This window comes from Eretmochelys imbricata, chromosome 1 (genome assembly GCF_965152235.1).
Source record: "Eretmochelys imbricata isolate rEreImb1 chromosome 1, rEreImb1.hap1, whole genome shotgun sequence".
Taxonomy (NCBI): domain Eukaryota; kingdom Metazoa; phylum Chordata; order Testudines; family Cheloniidae; genus Eretmochelys; species Eretmochelys imbricata.
In genome coordinates, this window is record NC_135572.1 from 163,362,318 (window position 1) to 163,386,452 (window position 24,135).

At 41.1% G+C, this 24,135-nt stretch overlaps 1 protein-coding gene across 1 annotated transcript in view; it reads right to left on the minus strand.

Moving 5' to 3' along the window:
- SIM2 (SIM bHLH transcription factor 2) overlaps nt 1-24,135 on the minus strand; it is a 70,946-nt gene that overhangs the window by 23,800 nt on the left and 23,011 nt on the right. The window contains exons 4-6 of the mRNA XM_077818660.1: nt 22,784-22,892; nt 7,880-7,965; nt 5,544-5,743 (exon numbers count right to left, since the gene is read on the minus strand). Coding sequence (XP_077674786.1) covers nt 5,544-5,743; nt 7,880-7,965; nt 22,784-22,892 — 395 coding nt within the window. The remainder of the gene's footprint in view (nt 1-5,543; nt 5,744-7,879; nt 7,966-22,783; nt 22,893-24,135) is intronic.

The following is a 24,135-nucleotide window of genomic DNA, read 5'->3' on the forward strand; positions in this document are numbered from 1 at the left end:
GCCCTGCAGAGAAGCAGGTCTTTACATTTATTTTATACTGACACATCAGTTGGAGGGAAAAGGTGCTTTGTGTGTTTCATGATTTCAGGCTTCCTTTGTTGGCTGTGTGTGTGTGTGTGTGCACCCGAGAGAGAGTGAGAGAGAGAGAGAGGGAAGGAGAAAGAAGGCTCCTCTAGCGACCCTTCCCCTAAACACACAATCCCTCCCTACAGATCCCCCAACAGGGCAACCTTTCCTTCATCTGGGAAGGATTTAGATGCATTTTCCTTAGGGGCTGTTGGTGATTTGTACACTGACATGAGGTGGAGGTCTCTTGAGGGTAAAGTGAAGAGCTTCCTCCCTCTGCAAGGTGTGTGTTGGGGGAGGGAGCAGAGGGAGGAGTTGGATGTGGCTTCCACAGCACTCCCACTCTCTCCTTGGTCACAAAACTCAACACCCAAATTCTGCCTAGTGCGCAGTGGTTCTATGACCAAGTGGGAGACATTGGTTTATTTTTCATGAATATGGTGCATACCTGTGTGTGGTTGTTGGATGGGTTACTTGCTATGGAGTTAGATCAAAAGGGGTTGTTAAGGGAACCAAGCAGGAAAGGTAAACCAACCGGCCTACATAAGGAGCATCTAAACAAACACAATGCCCAGGTTTATAGCTAGGAAGAGGAGACTATTCAGCAGCCTTGTTCCTATCGCTCTTTCGCAAGGCTGAGAAGAGAGAGGTCAAAGGGAACACTACAACATTAGAACAGTGGCTCTCAACCTTTCCAGACTACTGTACCCCTTTCAGGAGTCTGATTTGTCTTGCATCCCCCCAAGTTTCACCTCACTTAAAAACTACACGCTTACAAAATCAGACATAAGAATACAAAAGTGTCACAGCCCACTGTTACTGAAAAACTGCCTACTTTCTCATTTTTACCATATCATTATAAAATAAACCAATTGGAATATAAGTATTGTACTTACATTTCAGTGTGTAGTATATAGAGCAGTATAAACAAGCCATTGTCTGTATGAAATTTTAGTTTGTACTGACTTTGCTAGTGCTTTTCATGTAGCCTGTTGTAAAACTAGGCAAATTTCTAGATGAGTTGATGTACCCCCGGAAGACTTCTGTGTACCCCCAGTGGTACACATACCCCTGGTTGAGAACCACTGCATTAGAGGGCCCTGGCCCTCGAAAAGGATGGGGGTTGAGTGAGTGGCCAGGTGGCTGTCCAGGGTATCAGTGAAAGCTGACAGGTTGGCGAGGAAAAAAAAAGACCAGGAAAGCCTACTGTGATCAGGACAGTCTGTTTCTCTCAGCAAGAGATGAGTTGTTAGCTGGGCTGAGGGGGAATAACAAAAGCTGGCAAGGAAAGATTAAGATGTACCAGATCCAGATGTATAGGACTTTAATTGGTTTTATCCTTTGCTTGATGGGTTTTGTACTTTTGGGGAAATGCATAAATAATGCCAATTAATCCCAAGTATCCATGTAAATTGATGGGGGCTAAATTATGTTATCACTCAAGAAAGAGATATTGGAGTCCTCGTGGATAGTTCTCTGAAAACACCTACTCAGTGTGCAGAAGCAGTCAAAAAAAGCTATCGATGTGTTAGAAGCCATAGGAAAGGGATAGATAATAAAACAGAAAATATCATAATGCCACTATATATATCCATGGTACACCCACATTCTGAATACTGTGTGCAATTCTGGTCACCCCATCTCAAAGAAGATATAGGGCAATAAAAATGATGAGGGATATGAACTGCTTCCGTACGAGGGGAGATTAAAAAGACTGGGACTGTTCAGTTTAGACAAGAGATGACTAAGGAAGGATATAATAATAGTCTATAAAATCACGAATGGTCTGGAGAAAGTGAATTAGGGAAGTGTTGTTCACTCCTTCACATAATTCCGTCATATAGGAGTCACGTGATGAAATTAATAAGCAGCAGGTTTAAAACAAACAAAAGGAACAACTTCGTCATGCAACGCACAATCAACCCATTGAACTTGTTGCCATGGGATGTTGTAAAGGTCAAAAGGATAATTGGATTCCAAAAGAATTAGATAAGTTCATGGAGGACAGGTTCATCCATGGCTGTTAGCTGATGGTCAGGGACACAACCCCATGCTCTACATGTCCCTAAACCTCCAACTGACAGAAGCTGGGACTTGATGACAGGGGATGGATCATTTGAAATTGCCCTGTTCTGGGTGTTCTTAAACCTCCAACCAGCCACTGTCAGAAGACAGGATACTGGGCTAGACTGACCACTGGTCTGATCCAGTACGGCCGTTCTTATGTTCTGAAGGCCCCATCTGAGTCATTTTAATCTACTCTCTGGTCACAGGTTCCAGCAGTGAAAGGGCTGAGAGGTGCCAGACTCAGCTGGGCCTGTCACATTAACACAGTTGAGAAACAGCCCTAGAGACCCATCTAAGAGTGGTTGGACCACAAGGTTCCATGCAGGGTGAGGTGTACGAAGCCAGGCTTGTCACGTAAGAAGTGCACTGGAGAGTGATTAAAGAGGATCTAAGGCACAGTTCACCCTGTAACTGTGAGAGGTGCATTGAACGACTGCACCTTAAGCCCTGTTTAGGTCTGATTTACATCAGTCACTCAGATCTCAGTGCAATTAAAATGAAGAGAGTGATTTTCATGTGGCTTTCTTGCTTAACTAATGATCAAAGATGTGCTCTCAAATCAAAATCCTGGAGTTGAGCAGCTCCAGATGTTGGCTCTGTATCCCTAGTTTTGCAGCTACCTCTAGAATGGTCAAACAAATGCCCTGATCTGAACACACTCAGAGTTTGGAAAAGTTTGATTCTGGATCTGAGTTTTGCAGCCTTGGTCTATTTCTACTCCAAACATCCCTGATTTCCATCTTGGGATGTAAAAAGGACTCTGAATGTGTGAACAATGAAAACAGAAAGGGGAACAGAACTGGCCAAAATTATCTCATCTCCCCTCCAGTGTCCCTTGAAACTGAGGGAATGAATGGGTGCATACAGTAAAGCAGCAGCCACAGATGACTTTTGTGGGCGGAAATTAACTTTTAAACTATTTAACACTATTTCTCCTTAAAGCTGATATATTTAGTTGTCTTCTCCTATTACCATTTAGGGCACGATTATGCCCTTTCTGTGGGGTTTCTGTGTGGGTACACTACCGGCAGGAGTCGGAGAGAGTGCAGGGGAATACCTTCCTGTCAGGAGGTAATGATAATTTGGACAGCTGGACTGGGGAGTGCTAGGGGAAGGGCGCTGGCCAGCACTACTGACAATGCTTGATATTCCAGAAGTTCATCTTTGTGGGACAGGGGCAGGACCCCACCCTTGTGCTTCCTGGCAAGTGTGGGGACAGTGCTGGCTGTATCTTTTTCAGTGGTGTAACAGGACCTTTTGTTCACTGTGCGCCGATCAGCGCCTCTGGATAGACTGTCTCTTATGAAGATACTTATGCCTCCAGGCAACTCCATTTAGTATCATAGAATCACAGGATGAGAAGTAATTCTTCCGCTTTATTTGCGCTGATTAGGCCTCAACTTAAGTATTGTGGCCAGTTCTTGGCGCCACATTTCAGGAAAGATGTGGAAAAATTGGAGAAAATCCAGAGGAGAGCAACAAAAATGATTATAAGTCTAGAAAACATGACTTATGAGAGAACACTGAAAAAACTTTGTTTAGTCTGGAGAAGAAAAGACTGCGGGAGGGACATATCAGTTTTCAAGTACATAGAAGGTTGTTACAGGGAGGAGGGTGAAAAATTGCTCTCCTTAATCTCTTAGGATAGGACAAGAAGCAATGAGCTTAAAATGCAGCAAGGGTGATTTAGGTTGGACATTAGGAAAAAATTCCTAACTGTCAGGGTAGTTAAGCACTGGAGTAAATTGCCTGGGGAAGTTGTGGAATCTCTGTCATTGGAGATTTTTAAGATCAGGTTGGACAAACACCTGTCAGGGATGGGTCTACAGAATACTTAGTCCTGCCATGAGTGGAGAGGACTAGACTAGAAGACCTCTTGAGGTCCCATTAGAGCACCTCTTCCTCACCGTACCTTAGCTCTGCCATGTACAGGCATATTGTTGAGCTTTAGCCTTACACTAGAAATGCTACAACGGCACAGTTTCAGCACTGCAGTTGCATCACTGTAGTAAGGGGTTCTTCCATCACTGGAGTAAAACCATCTCTCCGAGAGACGGTAGCTAGGTCAATGTAAGAATTCTTCTGGCGACCAAACAGTGTCTATACCGGGGCTTGGATTGCTTAACTAGATCGCACATAATGCGAAATTTTTCACAGCCCTGAGCAACTATAGTTAACCCGACCTAACTTGCTAGCATAGACCAGCTTTCAGTGCTTAGCAATATTGGATGTATTGCATTAAACATGCCAAAAAAAGAGAGAATTCCTAAAACAAATTGTAACTTGCATTTCAGTACTGGGCCTCATTGATCTTAGCCTGGAGAGACAGCATGCTTTTGAGTGTTTAAATTGCTCTGCAAAACTTCTCCAATGTATTGGTCACAGACTTTTTTACCATTATGTATGAATATCATTTCTTTTCCTTGAAACTCCAGCATGTCACGGAAGTCACCAAGTGGGTCAAATCTTGTTCCACAGTCCTAGTACTGTGGGGTTTGGTTGGGTTTTTTTGGGTGGGGGTGGGGGTTAGAATTATCTGCCTGTTGGTAGTTAAACCTATAAGACTGGAAATTTGCTGGAAGGTTGTTCCCTTGGGACATCTAAAATTGGACCATACAGATCATCACAGTACACTGACAGGCATAATTATATGTTGAAATTATATGACACTTCATGTGTCTCTTGAGCTCAGATTTGTGCTTTTCCGTTGCCCATGTGGGAGTTCTTTCAGGCATCCACGTGGGTTGTATCGGTAGAGTGTGCTGAGATGGTTCTAGTGCCTATTTCCCATAAATCCAGGCATAGCTTGTGCACTAGGCAATCTTGCAAGCTGTCCCAATAGTTATTTTTCTGAAGAGATTTAATGTCTGTTTTTTTTTTTAAAAATGGCCATTTGACTTAATTGTCACTCGTATCTCTTCATAAACCCATAATGTAGGCAAGGTTAAGGACATTAGATAGGAAGGCCGGTCTCACAGCTAAGGCACTGAACTAGGACTTGGGAGACTGGGTTCAGTTCCCATCTCTGCCATGGATTTCTTGTGTTACCTTGGTCAGGTCACCTAATCTCTCTGTGACTCATTTCTCTACCTGTAAAACAGGCATAATAATGCTGCCTTTCCCCCACCTTTTATCTATCCTTGAGGCCTCTGGACATTACCATAACACATGTAACTATAGGTTAGAATCAGGTTCTGTAGGCTTGATACTTTAAAGATAAAACATTGCCTTATTTACTGAGTCATTTTGAAAGTTCCGCATACTTTTACCGTGCTCAAGTTCAATTTTAATGATGTCATAGTTAAAATACACCTAAAAATGAAGTGTATTGAAGTATTTAGAAACCCCTGTAGTTTGACAAAACTTAACTTCTCGATGCTATATGATGGAAACCAAATCATTTTGCTTACCTGGAATCTAGGAATATAAGTTTTAAGTCCAGACTTGCTCTGAACATGAACATGTTACTATGAAGCTTGATCTCAGTGATTGCACTGGGAGGTAAAGATTGACCCACAGCCACCAGTCCTACAATTTGGTAACAGGAATCATACAAGGACATGTCCAGCATATACTGACGTATCTTCAAATAGCCACTGCAGTGGATCACCTGGCATGGAAAGAAAGCACAGTAAATATTTGAAGGTAAAGGAAGAGGTCTTACAGGTCAAGACAGCATCTTGAGAGCATCTATTTCTCAGCCTCTGCTGCACCTATTTCAATGGTGATACAAACAATTTCTCTTAACACCATTTGTCTGTCTGCATAGTTTAAGGCTGCTAAGTGTCTTATTTGTAAGTAGAGATGCAGTCATGCTGTGAACCTGTGTTACTGTCACCAGCACATAGTAATCTGGTGTTAAAATGCAAGGGCCCTGGTGCCATATGGACTGCTCTCCAGTTAATGCTTTAAATTTAGGTTATAAAATATACATTTAATATAGATACAATAAGATAGTTATTGTGCATTAACCAAATAAACTGAAATTTGCCGTTGATGGTGACTTAATCATGCAACAGACATACATATTCCAAGCTATACTTTAACAGCCAGTTTGATGTATCAAAACTACTCCTATTGAATTTGTTCTTCATTATGATGAAAAACAGATACACTTTAAGAGACTTATGAATGTAGCCCTAATTATAAATGATTAAATATCTATTTAGACACATTAAAAGCGTTGCTTCTTTCCAGTCAGGATTATCCCTGTAGACAAATTAACAATGCCAATGTCGAAGGGCCAAATTCTAGCTGGACATACATGTACATAATTCCAGTTGCCGTCCATGAGAGTTGCATGTGCATATCTGATGCTAAAATTCAGATACTTGACTGTAAGAAGGAATAAATAATGATTTGGGTCAACAAAGGTAAATGCAAAATGCTCTTAGAAACTCTTCTGAGGAACATAAATATTCTTAGTTTGTAACAGCTACTATTTGGCTATGCACTCTCTTGCAAGGCTCAGTCCAAATATCATGTGGGAAACTCCACAAGTATCAAAACCACATTCTATATATCCCTCAGTTTATTTGTATATTTCCTTTGTTTTGACTTGTACATTCGTCCAGTAAAAAGGAGCGTGTGTCCACTGCCTTAAGCAATTCTTGGCAATCCATTATCTATATATCTAAAAATAGATTCCTCTTAAAGCTCCCCGTTCAATCATTAATTTATATGATAGTCAATAATAACCCAGTGATAATGTACTTAAAATCTCCCATCAGAGCCTCCTCATTCCCTCACAATTAGGCATATTTAGTTTCCCTTGCACTTAGGCTATTCAGGTGGTACCTTCTGAAGTGCTCAGCATTGGTCTAACCTTTAAGTCATTGACTGATGAGAGCAGAGTTAAGGCAATGCTGAGCGCTCTAGAAAATCACATCTTTAAACAATATACACGGTAACCAGGCAATAGGACTTCAAGGGGGAAAAATGGCACATGACTCCGCTTCCTGACAAATTGTAATCTAAGAAGAAAAACAGAGGGATGCCACCACCTACTCAGTTTTTTAAAAAATTGCTTCAATATAAATTATGGGTTAGAACAATGTACACTGCAGGACAGTTGACCAGCCAGAACTACACTTTCAGGAATAATTGTTCAACTTTAAAAGGGGAGGTAAATGTCTGCACCTTGGAAGAATTCTAAAACAACAGCAGGTCACTCTGAGGTGTTCTTTCTCTTGCTATTGAATAAGTCATTTATTTTCAGTAGAACTGTGTGTAAGGTGCCTTTCTCAGCTGCTGCTTAGGTAGTAGAAATATTTTGTTTAGTTTATGGGAGAATAAATGCACAAAGTAAAGCTGAAAATATATGCTTGAATGGCAGGTGCTCATGTAGGATTACAGTATTTACCATCACCCATGTTCAAGTGCAGTAACTATTAAAACAATGTATGCTAAGAGGTTGATAAATAAACCTGAGACTGTGGTAGACATCAATCCTGAACTGAGATATACAGGCACATGGAGCCATATTCTGATACCCTTACTCATCCTGAACAGCACAGGGAATAATCTCATTCAAATCAATGGGACTACCTGTGGAGTTAGGTACTAGTCAGCATGAGCATGGGTATCAAAATCTGGCCCATAGTTTCAAGGAGTACTGTTGCATTAATAAGAAAATCTGCACCCAGCGGTGGCATTCTGACTCTTTTCAGTAGCAGACTTTGTTTTACAGCTATCCATATAATAAAACCTGTTACTCTTTGAACATGGAAAGGCTTCAGCATGTTACCTTATAGCCGCTACATGTCAAGCCTGCATTCCTCTTAGCCAAGACACACTTCATCCGGAGAAAAAACGATCTCTCTATTTCGTACTCTGAAAGCATAAGCCATAGTATTTTAATTAATATAGGTTTCAAAAATCACCCGTAATGTTTACTTTGACCATTTAACCTAAGTATTTGCAGGGTATTTCAGCCATTTTATATTAACCTTTGATTGTCATTATTATTTTTAGGGAAAGAGGGCAATAGGAAGATGGCTATGACACATCTTTGTCCCCATTCATGGTCAGCTGTCTCTGCCAAGATCGCTGATAGTTGTGATTTATTTTAAAGGTTACAAGAGTTGGGGGCTGTGACATTTTGGAGTTCACTCAAGCCAGTCAGGGGTTCAGTCAACGCCTGCTTTGTAATCCTGTGTGTCTTGTGACTGCAAAGCTCAATTTGATCTCTGTGATGGGTCCTGATCAGGCAAGCCAGTAAAAATCTGGACAGACGACAGTGGATGAGAGAGAAACTGTCTTGAACAAAGAGTGTATCTTGCTAGATTAAGTTTTAGACTTCTAGATGAATGTGTTCACTTTTATTTGCTTGCAACCATCTCTACCTTTATTCCTTTTACTTGGCATCACTTAATCCATCCTCTTTTGTTAATAAATGTGTTTTGCTGTCATTATAAATCATCAGTGCGGGTTCCGTTCAGTAAAGTGTACGACTGTGTTAAGCTGGCAGGTTGGAACATTCTACTGTCTCTATAGAGGCAGCGAATCTAATGCTTTCTCTGAGAGGGTCTAATGAGAGGAACCGGATCCTGAAGAAGGATGATTTTGGGGTGAATTCAGGCTTGGAAAGGTACTAAGGTCAGCTTGCAAGGAGTATCCAACCTGGGCAAACCCAAGGTGAGGCTTGTGGCCTGCTGGCAGGCTGCTGAGGTGAGAGCTCTGAACGAAAGCTGCAGAGTCACAAGACACCCAGGGCTACAAGGCAGACAATGACTGAACCCTTTACTGTCCTGGGTGAACCCCAGAATGTCAGAGGCATTGGACCTCCAAACTTTAAATGAAAGGCCTTTCCCTTGAGCAGTGACATCTTAGCCTCTGCTGGCCTCAAGGGCAGAGTTTACAAATTCAGTCTCTCATATGATAGGAACTGAAGACAACAGGTGAACCATGGATCAATATCTTGGAAGCAGTAAAAGAATAGAAAACTTATCGAAAAGTTCATGTTGTTGTAATCTCACTGTTCATTGCCAGTTATCGGGCCAAAACTTGCAAGCCTAGACACTTTATAAAGTTGCTACCTATTCAGGACACTAACAAGCAGACTCCTCTTAAGAGAGGTTTTTAAGGAAAATGTTTTTAATGGAAAAGTCACTGATGTTTTGTTAATTAAGCCCTGCTAAGGTACATAAATATCTTTAAAAAATTTAAAATCCTCATGTAGCAATTTTTTTTTTTTTTTTGAGAAATACCTATGGCAGTTCTAATATATCCAAAGGTAGTCAATAGTTCTAACCTTTTGCTCCCCAGGGGGCCATGTGGAACTGGGTACCACTGAGCCCTCTCACCATCAGCCTGGGCTCCCTCTCACACTGTAATGCTGTAACAAGCTGCAAAGCCCTCCAGCCTGCACTTTCACCAGCATTCACAAGGGTAGAGACTCACCCAGCTGCAGTTACATGCAGGCTCTCTAACCACCAGCTTCCCAGCCTAGGACCCTATAGCAGTACTGTCCTGCTCTGGTCAAATCTGGCCAGTATTTGGGTTTAATACCCAATCCACCTCTCCCTCAATGTGAAGAGAACAATAGTAACCAAGCAGAGATTTTCCCCAAGCGCTCCAGTCAAAGCTCACTGGTTTGGATTAAAACATAAAATAAGTTTATTATCTACTAAAAGGTTCAGATTTTAAGTGATTTTTAGTGATAGCAAACAGATCAAAGCAGATTACCTAGCAAATAAACAAAAAAACACAAACTAAGCTTAATATACTAAATAGATTGGATATGAATTAGCAGATTCTCTCCCTAAGAGATGATACAAGCAGGCTGCAGATTCTTAAGGGGCAAGCTGCACTTGCTTTACAACTTGGAATCCCCAGGTGTTTCATTCACAGGTTAGAAATCCCTTTAGCCTGGGTCCAGCACTTTCCTCAGTTCAGTCTTTGCTCCTCAGGCCTATTGTTTTTCCTGATGGCCCATTATCCTTAATAGACCCTTCCCCACCCACTATCTCGACTGAAAGCATCTCGTGTAGTGGGCGTTACCCAGGTGTAACTACATTTGAAGTACAGATACATAGTCATTTATAACTTCAAATACAAAAATGATACATAAAAAGAAAAGGAGTACTTGTGGCACCTCAGAGACTAACCAATTTATTTGAGCATAAGCTTTCGTGAGCTACAGCTCACTTCATCGGATGCATACTGTGGGGTGAGCTACAGCTCACTTCATCGGATGCATACTGTGGAAATTCCACAGTATGCATCCGATGAAGTGAGCTGTAGCTCACGAAAGCTCATGCTCAAATAAATTGGTTAGTCTCTAAGGTGCCACAAGTACTCCTTTTCTTTTTGCGAATACACACTAACATGGCTGTTACTCTGAAACCTGTCAAAAATGATACATGCATACAAATAAGATAATCATATTCAGCAAATCATAATCTTTCCAATGACACTTCACATGACTTATCTTGCATAAGATACATCATAATTATCCTATAATCGTATCATAATAGTATCACTACGAAGAATATGGGGTGCAGTGTCACAACTACCATTTTGGCAGGAAGCGACAGAAGCAGCAGAGGAATCTCACTCTACTTCAATGAATGGGCACTTTGGAAGGTGTTTTCAGGTAAGTTTCAACACATTGATTTCTTCCCAGCCTTGATCCAAAGCCCACTGAAGTCAACTGGAGTCTTTCCATTGACTTCAGTGGGCTTTGGATTAGCCCCTAGTATATTGTTCTAACAACCTGTCTTAATTTGACTTTACTGCAAATTTTGTGCTGTGTATTTTTATGCATCTGTCACCCAGTTAACACCTGTAGTTGCTTTAGCCTCAGATGCTACATAGAAACTATTAACACTCTGCATTGTACTCTATTTAAAAATCCCAGTAAACATCTGCAGAAAAAGGAAGCACTTTTCATGTTAGAGCTATGCTTAAAGGAAAAAAATGCAATGGACGTTGCATCTCACCTAGTATCAACCTTCCAAATCAACTGCTTTTCCTGATCGTTGAACTGAAGGCCCAAGAATTTCCTTACAACTTACTGTCACTTCATGCCAAAATGCCACCCTCTGTATTATTTCAGAATTATGGTTTTACTTTTAATGTTCAATAAAATATTTTTAGAAGGCCAATTTAGGATATTTTACAATAATATTAAATGAGACTGGAATTCCAGCAAAACATTGGAATTATCCATTTACCTTACTAATGCAAATTAGTTTATTGTGGGAACAATAGGCACTTTAATGAACTGGCATATCTACTATCAAGTTTAAATACTGATATACATAAATAGGTGGGTGGAAGCTATACAGTATGCATCTCTATGATGGAAGAATGGTCACAGGGTTAAGGCATGGGATTTGGGTGGGTCTGAGTTCAGTTCATGGCTTTGGTACTGGCTCCCTGCGTGAGCTTGAGCAAGTCACCAACTCTGCCTCAGTTCCTTGTTTGTAAAATAAGGACAATTATTTTCCTCCCTCATAGGGATGTGAGGGATAACTTCAGAACCATTAATGAACAGATGGTGATGGGGGGGCCATATAAACACCCAGATGGATGATGAACACCAATTTTTATGACAAGTTCTTTTCTAAAGATCATTTGTGGAAGTGGAAGCAGGGTCTTAAGCAACAGAGGCAATACATTTTAACAGAAATATTTCTGTAGCACTAACTTAACAATTCTATCGAGAATATGTTTTGTGTACACAGTAGTTCCAATACATAGCCTGGTCTTCATGAGTCTGTAACAACAGGGCGGTGGCAAACTAGTAAGGTGGCAGTTTAACAATTTCTCCTTCGTCAATATTAAAAATAAAAAGTTCTCAGTCTCTCAGGTTTCATGATGAGGGATGATTCTCTCCAGGGAAATTCTGCCAAGTTTTTATCTTCTTCCCTGTAGAACTTTGACTTGATGGGTCAGCTTTTCTAATACTCGTATTTCCCATACTTTCTGGGACGAGTCAATTGATTTAGAGGAGTCACATCTCTTCCACCACCTTACAACTATGATTCTTGCTGCAACTATCAAATGGGTAATCGTTTCTTTGTGTCTGTTATACAGCACAGAACTTTTGGGGAAAATTCACAAAAACACCTGTCATCTCCTTAAAGGAGTTTCCAACCTCTTTTTCAAAGTGTCTGAATTTTTGGACAGATCCACCACATGTGAAGAAACCAGCCCACTTCATAACACTCATTTCAGCATTTGCCCATGCCTATACCATAGATGTGTTTAACAGGCATTAGGTACCACTGATAGAGGACTTTAACATAGTCTTCTTTTATGAATGTGTATATTGAGGTATAGGGACTGCTGTTCCAAATACTCTCCCAATCCTCATCCTTAATTTCCTTGCACAAATCAGCATTCCACCTCTTCATGAAAAGTGTGTTTCCTCTAAGCAAAAACTGAAAATAATTTTATATAGGGTGGAAAGTAGATCCTTGTGTTTCATAATAGTGACAAGTAATTTTTCACTGTTAATTTTCTGCTCAGGTTTACCTTTAAGATGGTGGTTTGAAAAATGTTGCAATTGCAGATATTGGTACAATAGAACTTCAGTATTTCTTGCAAGTTGATTTTTCTTCTTCAAATTATCTGAATGTAACGTCTCTGAGTAGTTGCCTAACTCTTGTAATACAAATATGATGCCAGGTTTTAAAGTCTCCCAGAGTTTTACTAGGGTTGAATTTGGTGTTATGTACTATGGACATTAGAGGTGATCGGTCTGATCTTAATTTTTGTTATCCCATTCCTCTATTGTTGCTCTCAAAAAAGGGTGGTTATAGATTAGAGCTGTCAATTAATCAGTTAATTTTTTTTAGTTAATCGCATGAGTTAATTGTGATTAAACAATAGAATACCAATTGAAATGTATTAAATATTTGGGATGTTTTTCTACATTTTCAAATATATTGATTTCTATTACAACACAGATTACGAAGTGTACAGTGCTCGCTTTATATTATTTTTATTACAAATATTTGCACTGTAAAAATGATAAACAGAAATAGTATTTTTCTATTCACCTCATACAAGTTCTGTAGGGAAATCTCTTTATCGTGAAAGTGTAACTTACAAAAGTGTACATTTTTGTTACATAACTGCACTCAAAAACAAAACAATGTAAAACTTTAGAGCCCACAAATCCACTCACTCCTACTTCTTATTCAGTCAATCCCTAAGACAAACAAGTTTGTTGATGCCTGCTTCTTATTTACAGTATCACCTGAAACTGAGAACAGGCATTCGCTTGGCACTTTTGTAGCCAGCATTGCAAGGCATTTATGTGCCAGATATGCTAAATATTCGCATGCCCCTTCATGCTTCAGCCACCATTCCAGAGGACATGCTTCCATGCTGATGATGCTCATTACAAAAATAATGTGTTAATTAAATTTGTGTCTGAACTCCTTCAGGGAGAATTGTATATCTCCTGCTCTGTTTTACCAGCATTCTGCCATGTATTTCAAGTTATAGCAGTCTCTGATGACCCAGCATGTTGTTCATTTTAAGAACACTTTCACTGCAGATTTGACAAAATGCAAAGAAGATACCAATGTGAGATTTCTAAAAATAGCTACAGCACTCCACCCAAGGTTTAAGAATCTGAAGTGCCATCCAAAATCTGGGAGGGATGAGGTATGGAGCATGCTTTTGGAAGTCTTAAAAGAGCAACACTTTGATGTGGAAACTACAGAACTCAAACCACCAAAAAAGAAAATCAACCTTCTGCTGGTGGCATCTGACTCTGAAGATGAAAATGAACATGCATCGGTCCATACCACTATGGATCGTTATCGAGCAGAACCCATCATCAACATGGATGCATGTCCTCTGCAATGGTGGTTTAAGCATGAAGGGATATGAATCTATAATGCATCTGGCACATAAATCTCTTTCAACCCTGGCTACAATTGTGCCCATCCGAACGCCTGTTCTCACTTTCAGGTGACATTGTAAACAAGAAGCGGGCAGTGTTATCTCCTGCAAATTGTAAACAAACTTTTTGTCTGAGCGATTGGCTGAACAAGAAGTAGGACTGAGTGGACTTGTAGACTCTCTAAAATTTTACATTGTTTTATTTTTGAATGCGGTTATTTTTTGTACATAATTCTATATTTGTAAGTTCAACGTTCATGATAAAGTTATTGCACTGCAGTACTTGTATTAGGTGAAATGAGAAATACTATTTCTTTGTTTTTTACAGTGCAAATATTTTAATCAAAAATAAATATAAAGTGAGCACTGCACACTTTGTATTCTGTGTTGTAACTGAAATCAATATATTTCAAAATGTAGGAAACATCCAAAATATTTAAATAAATATTCTATTATTGTTTAACAGCACAATTAATTGCACAATTAATCGTGATTAATTTTTTTAATCACTTGACAGCCCTATTATAGACACATTATTTTTGGTCTATAGATTGTCTTAATTCAAGGAACTGTGTGGTGTTTGATGGTAGGACACTGAGCCTGTTCTATATAGTTCTCGCTCTCTCTCCTGGGTTATCCAATACAGTAAATTTCTGCTTTGGTTTGCTGGATGATAATATTTTAATTTTGGGTAGCATTAGTCCTCCTTCTTGCCAAGGTCTTTGTAGGGTAGCCTGTTTGTTTGACTCTTGGCTCCTTGTGTCCTCAAATGAATTTGTTCATCAGGGTTGCCAATCATCAAGATGTTCCCTGGGATGACTATTGATAGTGTAGGGAAGACAAAATTGATCTGAGGTAAGAATCATTTTTACTTAAACAATTTTCCATAGACGTGAGACTTTGTACTTTGACCAGTTTTCTACATCTGTTCTAACTTAATCAGAGGAGTGTAATTAATATTATAAAGAACCTGCCTTTTTTGATATATATATTCCCAGGTTATTTTAATGAGGTAGTCACCCATTTATATTTATCATTTATGGTTTTTACAAGTTGGGATACCTACCAAAGTCCCAAATTTCAGACTTATTGTAGTTTATTTTTAAACCTGAAACTTTACTAAATTTCAGGTTTTCCTCTTGCAATTCAAGGAGCCTTTTCTGTTTCACCCATATTTCTTCACACTGCCACATTATCCTGTGCATGTGTCTGCTATAATGAACTCTGTACTGTGTGCTTGAATGATTCCAGCTACTCATTAAATACCATATATATGAGAAATCACAAAGAAGTTAATGTAAAACCCACCATAAAGCCAAATAATTATTTGAACACCAGCCTTGCAACAAGAGGGCCAGGTCCTAAACCTAGCAACACATTATGAAGAAAACTCTAGAGAGAATATATTGCTGCTGGAATTTTTTAAATTTAATTTATTATATTTTAGTTTCCACAAAGTGCGTCATTTCAGTTATCCCCCTTCCTTCTTTAGCTAGTACATTAGACAATATGTCTGACTTTGAGCACCATTTAAAAATAAAATGGTCTGTTTATAATTTGGTGATTTGTTGTTTTTGTTGTTAACTGTTGCAAACAGGATAAATATCATGGTGCAGTAAATGAAGTGCATCTGGCTATTTTGGATACTGAATTTATGCATTTGTTCACTCATATTGCACATGAGTGCTCCAAGCATTTCTGTGAAATTATGGTTAGCTTTATGCAACCCTAATTATCCTTGAGGGTGAAAGTATGAAATCCATCTTCATTGCTCTAACTCATCTTTCATCTCTTCTGAAAGAAGCAGCTACTAAAATATGAGTATTTATATTCTTCTTGTAGTATGAGCTTACAAAAGATCATCACGTTTCTTTCATGATTCCCCCTCTCATGCATTATTTTCCACAGGGTAAAGGCTACTACTTTATATCTCTGGCCCATAAGTCAAAAGTTCTGCTGGGATGGGCGTTGCAAGAAGGCAGAGGTGGTGGCAGCAGAAGATCGGGGTCACTGGGAGTGTGGGTGGTGATGAGACGGCTCAGGTTGGCAGATGGCATGAGGGCAGGGGCGGAAGGATGACCAATGTTGCTTGCGGGTCAGAGCTGGCATATAGATACCCAGCGACTGGAGGGGTGGCCTGGAAGTCCTTGTGGGCATGGAAGGTCTCATTGGTTTTATCACTGAAAAGCTTATGGTTGTCAAAGGGGAGGTCCTCAAGCGTAGTTTGAAGCTCCTTTAGGAACCCGGTGGACTACACCCAAGAGTCGCATCAGAGCAATATCGCAGAAGCCAGGCACCAGGATGCGGTGTTAGCGCCATCGACCTTGGAAGGCCACCTTGGCAACCAGCTTGCTCTCATCCAGGAGACTTTGAAAGTCCTGCTGCTTTACCGAGGGAAGAAAGGCTTGGAAGTCTACCAACTTAGTGTATGCCAGGAAGTCATACATAGCCAGGTTGGCCTGTTAACTGGTGATGAGGAACTGGAGACCCACAGTGTGCCCAAGACACAGTGTGCCCAAGAAGGTTGAGTTTCTTCGCCGCCCATTCTTGGGGGGTGGATTTGAAATGATGTTGGCAGGCATGCTCTGTAGCTGCATGGGCCACAAAGGAGTTAGGTGGCGGGTGTATGAACAGAAAGTCCGTTCCCTTGAATGGCACAAAGTACTGTTGTTCCACCCACTTAGGGGTGGGCGAGCAGGAGGCCAGCATGTGCCTAACAGCCTATGTGGGTTGGAGGATGGCATAGTGTATGGGCAAGGCAATACAGGAAGGTCCAGGGGGTTGCAGGATGTCCTGGAACTGGTTCTGGGGACCCCAGATATCCTCCACAGACAGACAGAGGGCTGCCGTCATGCGATGAAGCAGGGCCTGGTACTACACATGGTCATCGGTCAGGGGAGAAAGAGAGGAGGGAAGGATAAGCGCATCATCGGCGATGAAACCAGAGGTGCCAATGATGCTGGGAGCATCATGAGGGTCCCTGTAGGCAGAGGAAGGAATAATGTAGGTCGGGGATAGATGGTGATGCAGGCACAGTGGGAGGCCACAGTGACAGTATGGGTCCCAAGCAGGCCAGTAAGACCAAGCATAGGGGTCACCAAACATCAGTGCTCCCCCTGGATAAAGGAAACACGGATAGGCAAATGGGCCATAGGCCGGTGGATAAGGCTGGCTGCTGGGGTCCGGGTGGGTCAGGGTCTGAAGACCAGTCCAAGTCCAAAGATGGGTCAGGCAAAGGCAGGGCCGTTGGAACCAGCAGCACAGGATGGGACAACGCCCGGTAGTCCAGGAGCAGGAGAGGTTCTGTGGCAGGGGATGGAGGCTTGAGAGAAGCCGGAGGGTCCAAGCTCAGAGGAGAGCCAGCAAACGGCAGCATCAGCTCAGCCATCGCATCAAAGGGGACAGGCATTCTGGAGTGCACGTGGCTGAACGGGAAAGTCCAGACAGTCCTGGTGGTGTGGACGGTGCTGGAGGTGACAGCAGTGGGCCAGTCACTGGGGCAGAAGGCAATGCCGGCAGAGTGTGGTGCTTGGACATCCAGTCCACATGAGAGCTCTTTGGAGCAGAAGCATCTGGATCAACATGCAACTTCTCACCCAATCTGCACGGTCGGGAAGGCTATGCTATATTTACAGGTGGTCCCCACTGGGGACCTACACTTGCGTCCATGCCAGTGTTTCTTGTGTGCCCAATGGGATTTGGGCGGATGAGACAGTGGTGCTGGGCAGGAAGGTCCCAGGGAAGTGCTCACTGCTGGTGTTGGTCAGTGCTCTGACAGATCTGCTGCTGCCGGATCCTATTGCACACATGAGCGTGTAGTCGCCTCCACGAGGAACCTGCCCAGGCGAAGCTCTCTAGTTTCCCAGATACGGGACGGGAAGGAGTGGCAGGTGCTCATCGTTCATGGAGGAGGAGTGGAAGCAAGAAGCACAGTATTTAAACCTGGCTTGCTGTGAAGTGCCGCAAAGGGGTGGAGAGCTAACTGACTGGCCATCTATGCGACGGACAACTATATACAACTAGAGAAAACTATATACAAAAGAAAAAATGTAGAATAGTTCTCTTAGCAAGCTAAGAGCACCGAGGAACGGGGGTTCTGATTCTGGCCATTCAGTAGTAAGAGGGAACTGGAGCGGCGTCGACCCACACAGCCTCTTAAAGCCTCAGATACACCACGCAGTCGACGCACCCGCAGGTCAATGGACACTACTATGAACAGTTCCTGTGCATGCACACCCATGTTTGGAATCCACGTAGGGACCACACATCTCAAAGATGAATTGAAAAATACAGATATGTATGTTCACATTTGATAGCTTTATTTACAACCTGTAGAATATTTTTGCTGATTTGGCAGATTAAACTAGTTTTCACTGGCTAATGTTTTGAGTATTAGATGTGGGACATATATTTTGACAAGTAAAGTTAAATAAGCAAGGCTGTAAGTTAGTAACTTTTAGATATTATGAATTTAAATGACTGCTGTATGGTACTACTCCTGGGAAACTACAAAAAGTAACTTTACATATTAAAACCTTGTAAATCTCTCCAAATTTATAATGGGGAGCTTTTTATTTGGACACGGGACCTGGACAACTTGGGCAAGCTTTAAAGAGAGGGAAGATGACTAAAACTGAATTTAGAGTCAAAAATAACTCTAGGACATAAACTGATAAAAGTAGCTTTAATTTCTAATTTAGGTAAAAAACACATTAGTGGAAATGTCCTTTACACCAGGGATTTATTTGAAGCTAAAGAAGACCAACAGCAGTTTATTTGAATAATAATCTATATGGCAAAATTGATTGATTGATTGACTTTGAAAGTGAGGATTCCACCCAAACACAAAAATTCCCTTGACTTTAGTGGGGCCAGGATTTCACTCTATACTTCAATAATTGAGTCCATAAAGGCATTGAGAATACAAACGTAAATCAGCAATTTGATCTATTAAACAATAAATGCCACTCCATCAGTTTTAAAATGTGATTTAATTAAGCCAGATGCATGTCCTGAAGCAGTGGTTCCCAAACTTTTCAGTCAGGCAACCTCCTAGCTCCATTTTGTGTGACCCACCCTTAGCTCAGGCCCTGCAACCCTAGTTCTGGCCTGTGGAGTGGGGGGCAGGTCAAGCCTACACTACACCAGTGGCTCCTGGGCCCCACTGTCCATTCCAGGCGTTGTGGTCTGACACACAGTGTTGCAGCACTATTGGTTTGGCCCAGTTGCCCTAAAGGGGAGAAGTGTATGTTTGCCTAGGCCAAGACACAATGATGGGTTAATCTGGCCCTGGACATGACAACCCAACTAGAAGCTTCTCATGAACACACTTGTGGTCATGATCCACCATTTGGCAAACACTGTCCTAAGGCCTAGAGCAGGGGTTCCCAAACTTGGTTCGCAGCTTGTTCAGGGTAGGCCCCTGCTGGGCCACAAGACGCTTTGTTTACCTGAACGGCAATGACTTCTTTCCCATTTTAATACATCTACAAAGTTTTGTTTATGTTGAAGGGGGATAAAAAAGAGGAAAGCTAAAAAGTAACTATGAACCATGGCCAGTGGGACCTCTCAGCTGCAGATGCTCAGGTAAACAAAGCGTCTCATGGCCCGCCAGAGGCTTACCCTGAACAAGCCGCAAACCAAGTTTGGGAACCCCTGGCTTAGAGTCATGCCTTTTGCAGGAAGGCATTTCCACCAAGATCCGTAAGCAACACAGGAGGGAAAAAATGCTTAGATTCCAAAGAAGATGTTGGCAACTGTTCATCTTAATTTCCACTAATACATTATAGATTATGAAAGAGAAAATATGCACATAGAAGCTGAACAAATTTGCAAATGATTGGTAAAAACTCCATCTTTAGCACGACCTAGAATCCAGTGTATGATGCTAAAACATCTTCATGTGGAATATAAAGTTGGTAAGGAGCTACACATAGCAGATGCCATTAGCAGAGCAATAAAGAGATCACCTACCACCTGAAAGTAGGTATGTAACTCACCCTGAGGCATGTGTCTATTATGGTGCTACTTATAAAATCAGCAGAATTCCACACTGAAACACAAAGAACTAGCTGTGTGTAAATTGAAATTAACATATTTTTTACAAGGATAGCCCAAAGAAAGAGCATGATTAGATCTCAACCTGAGGCTATTTTGGAAAAAAAGTATCAGTCCTCCAGGTCTAGAAAAATGTAAGCAAGGAAAAGCAGATATCCTGTTTGGGACTGAGATAAGAGCTTCTATAATTAATGTGTCAGTGCAATATATGTTAATTGCTTCAGCCAAACACAAACAAAAAAGCCACAGTCATGAAATCCTAGCCCTAGCGTGACTGAGCCTAAGAGAGGATTTATCTGAATTTGACCATCTATTTCCTATTAATTTATCACTACTCGAAATTGATAAGAGCTTTCACAACTAACAAGCTCACCAGATAAGTGATTACCCATACAAAGTTGTCAAGTGTAAGGCCGAGTCAAGCTCCCCCTGTTGGACACTCACCAGACTGCTGTGAAAAGATCCAACTGCTTAATCCCATGTGCTTTTAACTTGCTGAGTTTGGGCAAAGTGTAGGCACCGTTCCTGGCTTTAGGACTCTCTCTCGGCATACACTCCAAGTGTAAACCTCGGTGTCTGACAGTGGAACCTTGACAGTCCAGTTGCCTAGAAACTGAAATTAGTGTCATCTCCCACCCTAAAGCCTTCCAAAATTCTGTCGGTGTGTCCTGTTTTGTCACTATTGTCCTGGTGGGGATTTCCCACTCTCTCCACTTACCCCTTCCTCCAGACAAGCTTCACTCAGCCTCCTTTGTATACCCATTGTTCAGTCCAGAGCACAGTCATTAAGGTTAATGACTCTCCATTGGAGCTGGTTTGGGATAGACATTCTATAGCTCTGTCAGTAAATGTGGGATTCAACATCCACACAGATGATACATTTTAATCATTTTCATAATACGAGCGTCACACCATCAACCACAATTCACACGTTGTATGAGCAGATTCCCCAAATTATCACAGCCGGGCATGGAATACATGACCATGGATGCTGGTTTTCAAGAGCAGATTTTCAAGAATTTGTGAAGGCCTCCTCATCTGAACTCACAATCTTCTTGCCAAAATAGCCACAGAACACATTGCCTACAAGCTATTCAGAGAGAGAAAAATCTCGTAATGAAATCTAAATATGACGGATACACATCAGTCCCTGAAAGTCCACCAAGAGGGTTAGTTCCCCCAGAACCTATGCAAATTGTCAAACAACCACCTCACTTCTGACAGAAGTTCAGTTTCTCAAGCCCTGAGCAAGTACAAGATGTACAACTATAACTGGAGGAAAGAGAATGAAACACACTGTACTTTGACATAAATACAACACCACTGTCCAGCCTGATAGCTGGGCAGATAGAATGGACAATTACAGCTGGTAGTCAGCTAGTGTTGTTACATCCACACAAATACTGAGAAAATGGACAGCCAGAGATACTTGAGAAATCCTTGAGATTTACTTGATGTACCTGAGACAGCCCAGCTACCCATCAATACATGGGGGGAAAATAGTGAGAGCTTGATTCCTTAAGGAACAGATGAGTGTACACAAGGACCTCTGTTCATTCTGGTGGAGTCACTACAGACAGAGTCACTGTCAAGGTGCAGAGATTTCACAGATTGGCATATAAGCAAAACAGTCCAGTTCTAAGTAGAACTGCAACATAAGTAGCCTGGAGCGTGCCGTGTTATTAGTAGCCATGTCCTGAAAAAACCAATCTAATACTGACAGGACTGAAACTGATTAAGCAATTTTGAAAAATATGTCAAAATGTATTAAACGTGATGAATCTGAAACGTTCTGTTATTTTAAAGTTCAAAGTATTGTCATGGGAAAGTAAATTAGCTAAAAGGGATAAGGTAAACATAAGTATCACATTATTAGTATGGCAGGAGTTATGCTAATGAGATGATGTAATACTAATAAGTGCAGGACGATGCTAATAGTTGTGTTAATTCTGTGTATATGCCCACTGTGCACTAGATATTTCTGGTCTGAGCTGTGTATTTCATCTTGTCAATACAGTGCTTTGCCTTCTCCCCTGAAACACCTGATTGCTTACTAAACTTTACCCTAAGCAGTATTGTGCTAGGTCAGTACACAGTACACCACTATACCTCCGCATGCTTCAAGAAGTAGCTCTGGTGATTCAGTAGATGACTGAGCTGGTAATGAATCAGTGCCACAGTATGATATTAGGGGAAAAATCTGCTCCTGGAGATCTATCTTTTCAGTAAGACACCAAACCTAAGTCATGACTGCTTGTGGTTATTAAAGAACCCATTGCATCCTTCATAAAGGAAAGGGTATTCCCTCTCGTGTCATAGCCAAATTCCAAATTTAACAAATTGCATTGAGACATGTCCTCATATTTTCTATTGGCTAATGTATTCTTCACTTCCTCTCCTAAAATACTGTATAATGCAGCTGTAATGTTCTACCTCAGAGGTGGCTACATAACAGAGGTGGATGAAATGATCCCTGTGTAAAGTTTGAATTGCAATTTAAAACTGCAAATGCTCCAAGATGCTTTAGGATTAATGGTATTAATAAATCTAGGAGTGCTGCTTATTACCTATGCTGCTACAAGCCAAAAAGCTGAGCTACAGTATCAGTTTGGTACCCATTCTGCATTTGTGTACACAAAGCTTTACCGGATAATGTATAAGCTTGCCGTGTTGAATGCAGCTTTCTTTTTTAGCTTTTCAGCTGCAATTTGATCACATCTCCTGGAAGTACCTTGTAAGAGGTGAGGATGAAGAGGCTGGTGTGCTGTAAGCACTGCTGTCATCTCATCATGGTCAGAAGGATGTATATACTCATAAATGCTATTGCCAGTAAGCTCCACCTGTCAAGAGACATATAAAATATTAGGCAGTACAAACAGCCTTTCTTTTAATAATATAAAGCATTCTTCAGTGACCTACGTATACTACATCCGTATACTGTGCATACAGTCCATTACCCTTACAACGTGTGGTTTTTACTGGACCAAAACCATGCACCAAATTATACCTATTAAACTGAATCATTCCTTCTTCAGTGGTAACTAACACTTTAGAAGCTTTTGTGGGAATTTCTGGTGCTATTCTGCACACAGGGGAGTTGCTAGTGGAGAAAGCTGGCAAGCGAAGAGATGATAGAGGAGCTACAGAAATGTTAGCTTCCCACAAAGGGGGGGGGGGAAATCTCCACAAGCTGCATAAACTTTTCTTACAGACAAACATACTCTAAAAGTTTTACATGTTCCCAGAAACCATCATCTAGGTTCTGTCTGTATTTGAAATGTAACAGCCAAGCCAACAAATTGATATATTTCCTGTTACTTTTTTTTTTCTCAGTAAATGCCCTCCAAAAATACAATCCAAACTCTTATTAGGACCAAGTCTACTGCCCATTTAATTCAGTGGAGCTATTCCCACTTATATCAATGAACGCTGGCTCCAGCATCTCCTGCCTCAAATAAATGTGCAGAATTAGAAGAAAAAAAAAAAAAAAAAGACCAGCTCAGCAGGAGTTTTATTTGTCCTTAATTTCCTCAATATAGCATATTCCTATTTCTCACTTGCTCTGAACCTCTGTTCACACGTGGATGTGTTTCTGTCATAGTATTTGTCCCTTTCTGTATATCATGTACATAATAAATATAGTATAGAGGCTGGAAGCACCATTATAACTGGCATTATAAGCACCATTATAACTGTGCTGTATGTCCTTTTTGCTCATTTTATTTGGCACATGTAAAAACGCATCAACAAAAAGTCTCCAGATAGATGCAGTAATGGATTTAAGTAGAGAACCAATACTTTGAGCCTGTGTTTTAAATTAGTGTCAGGCTACCCAATTGTTCATTGTGGCCTGATGTGCACTGGGCCCCAAAGATCAGAGGCAGCTGAGAGGTGAAGTAATTTAACCTATTCTTCTGGGCCAATCCTACTGATTTGCTAAGATGTGTGAGTTGCCTTTTCTTTAGAATAAATGAAGTTGTCTAGCCCACAAAGCAATCTTTTCCCGAAAATGTCTCTCATAGTTCCGTTTTCTGCATTATTCATGGAATGTCTCTTCCCAGCACTATACAAACTAATTCTTTC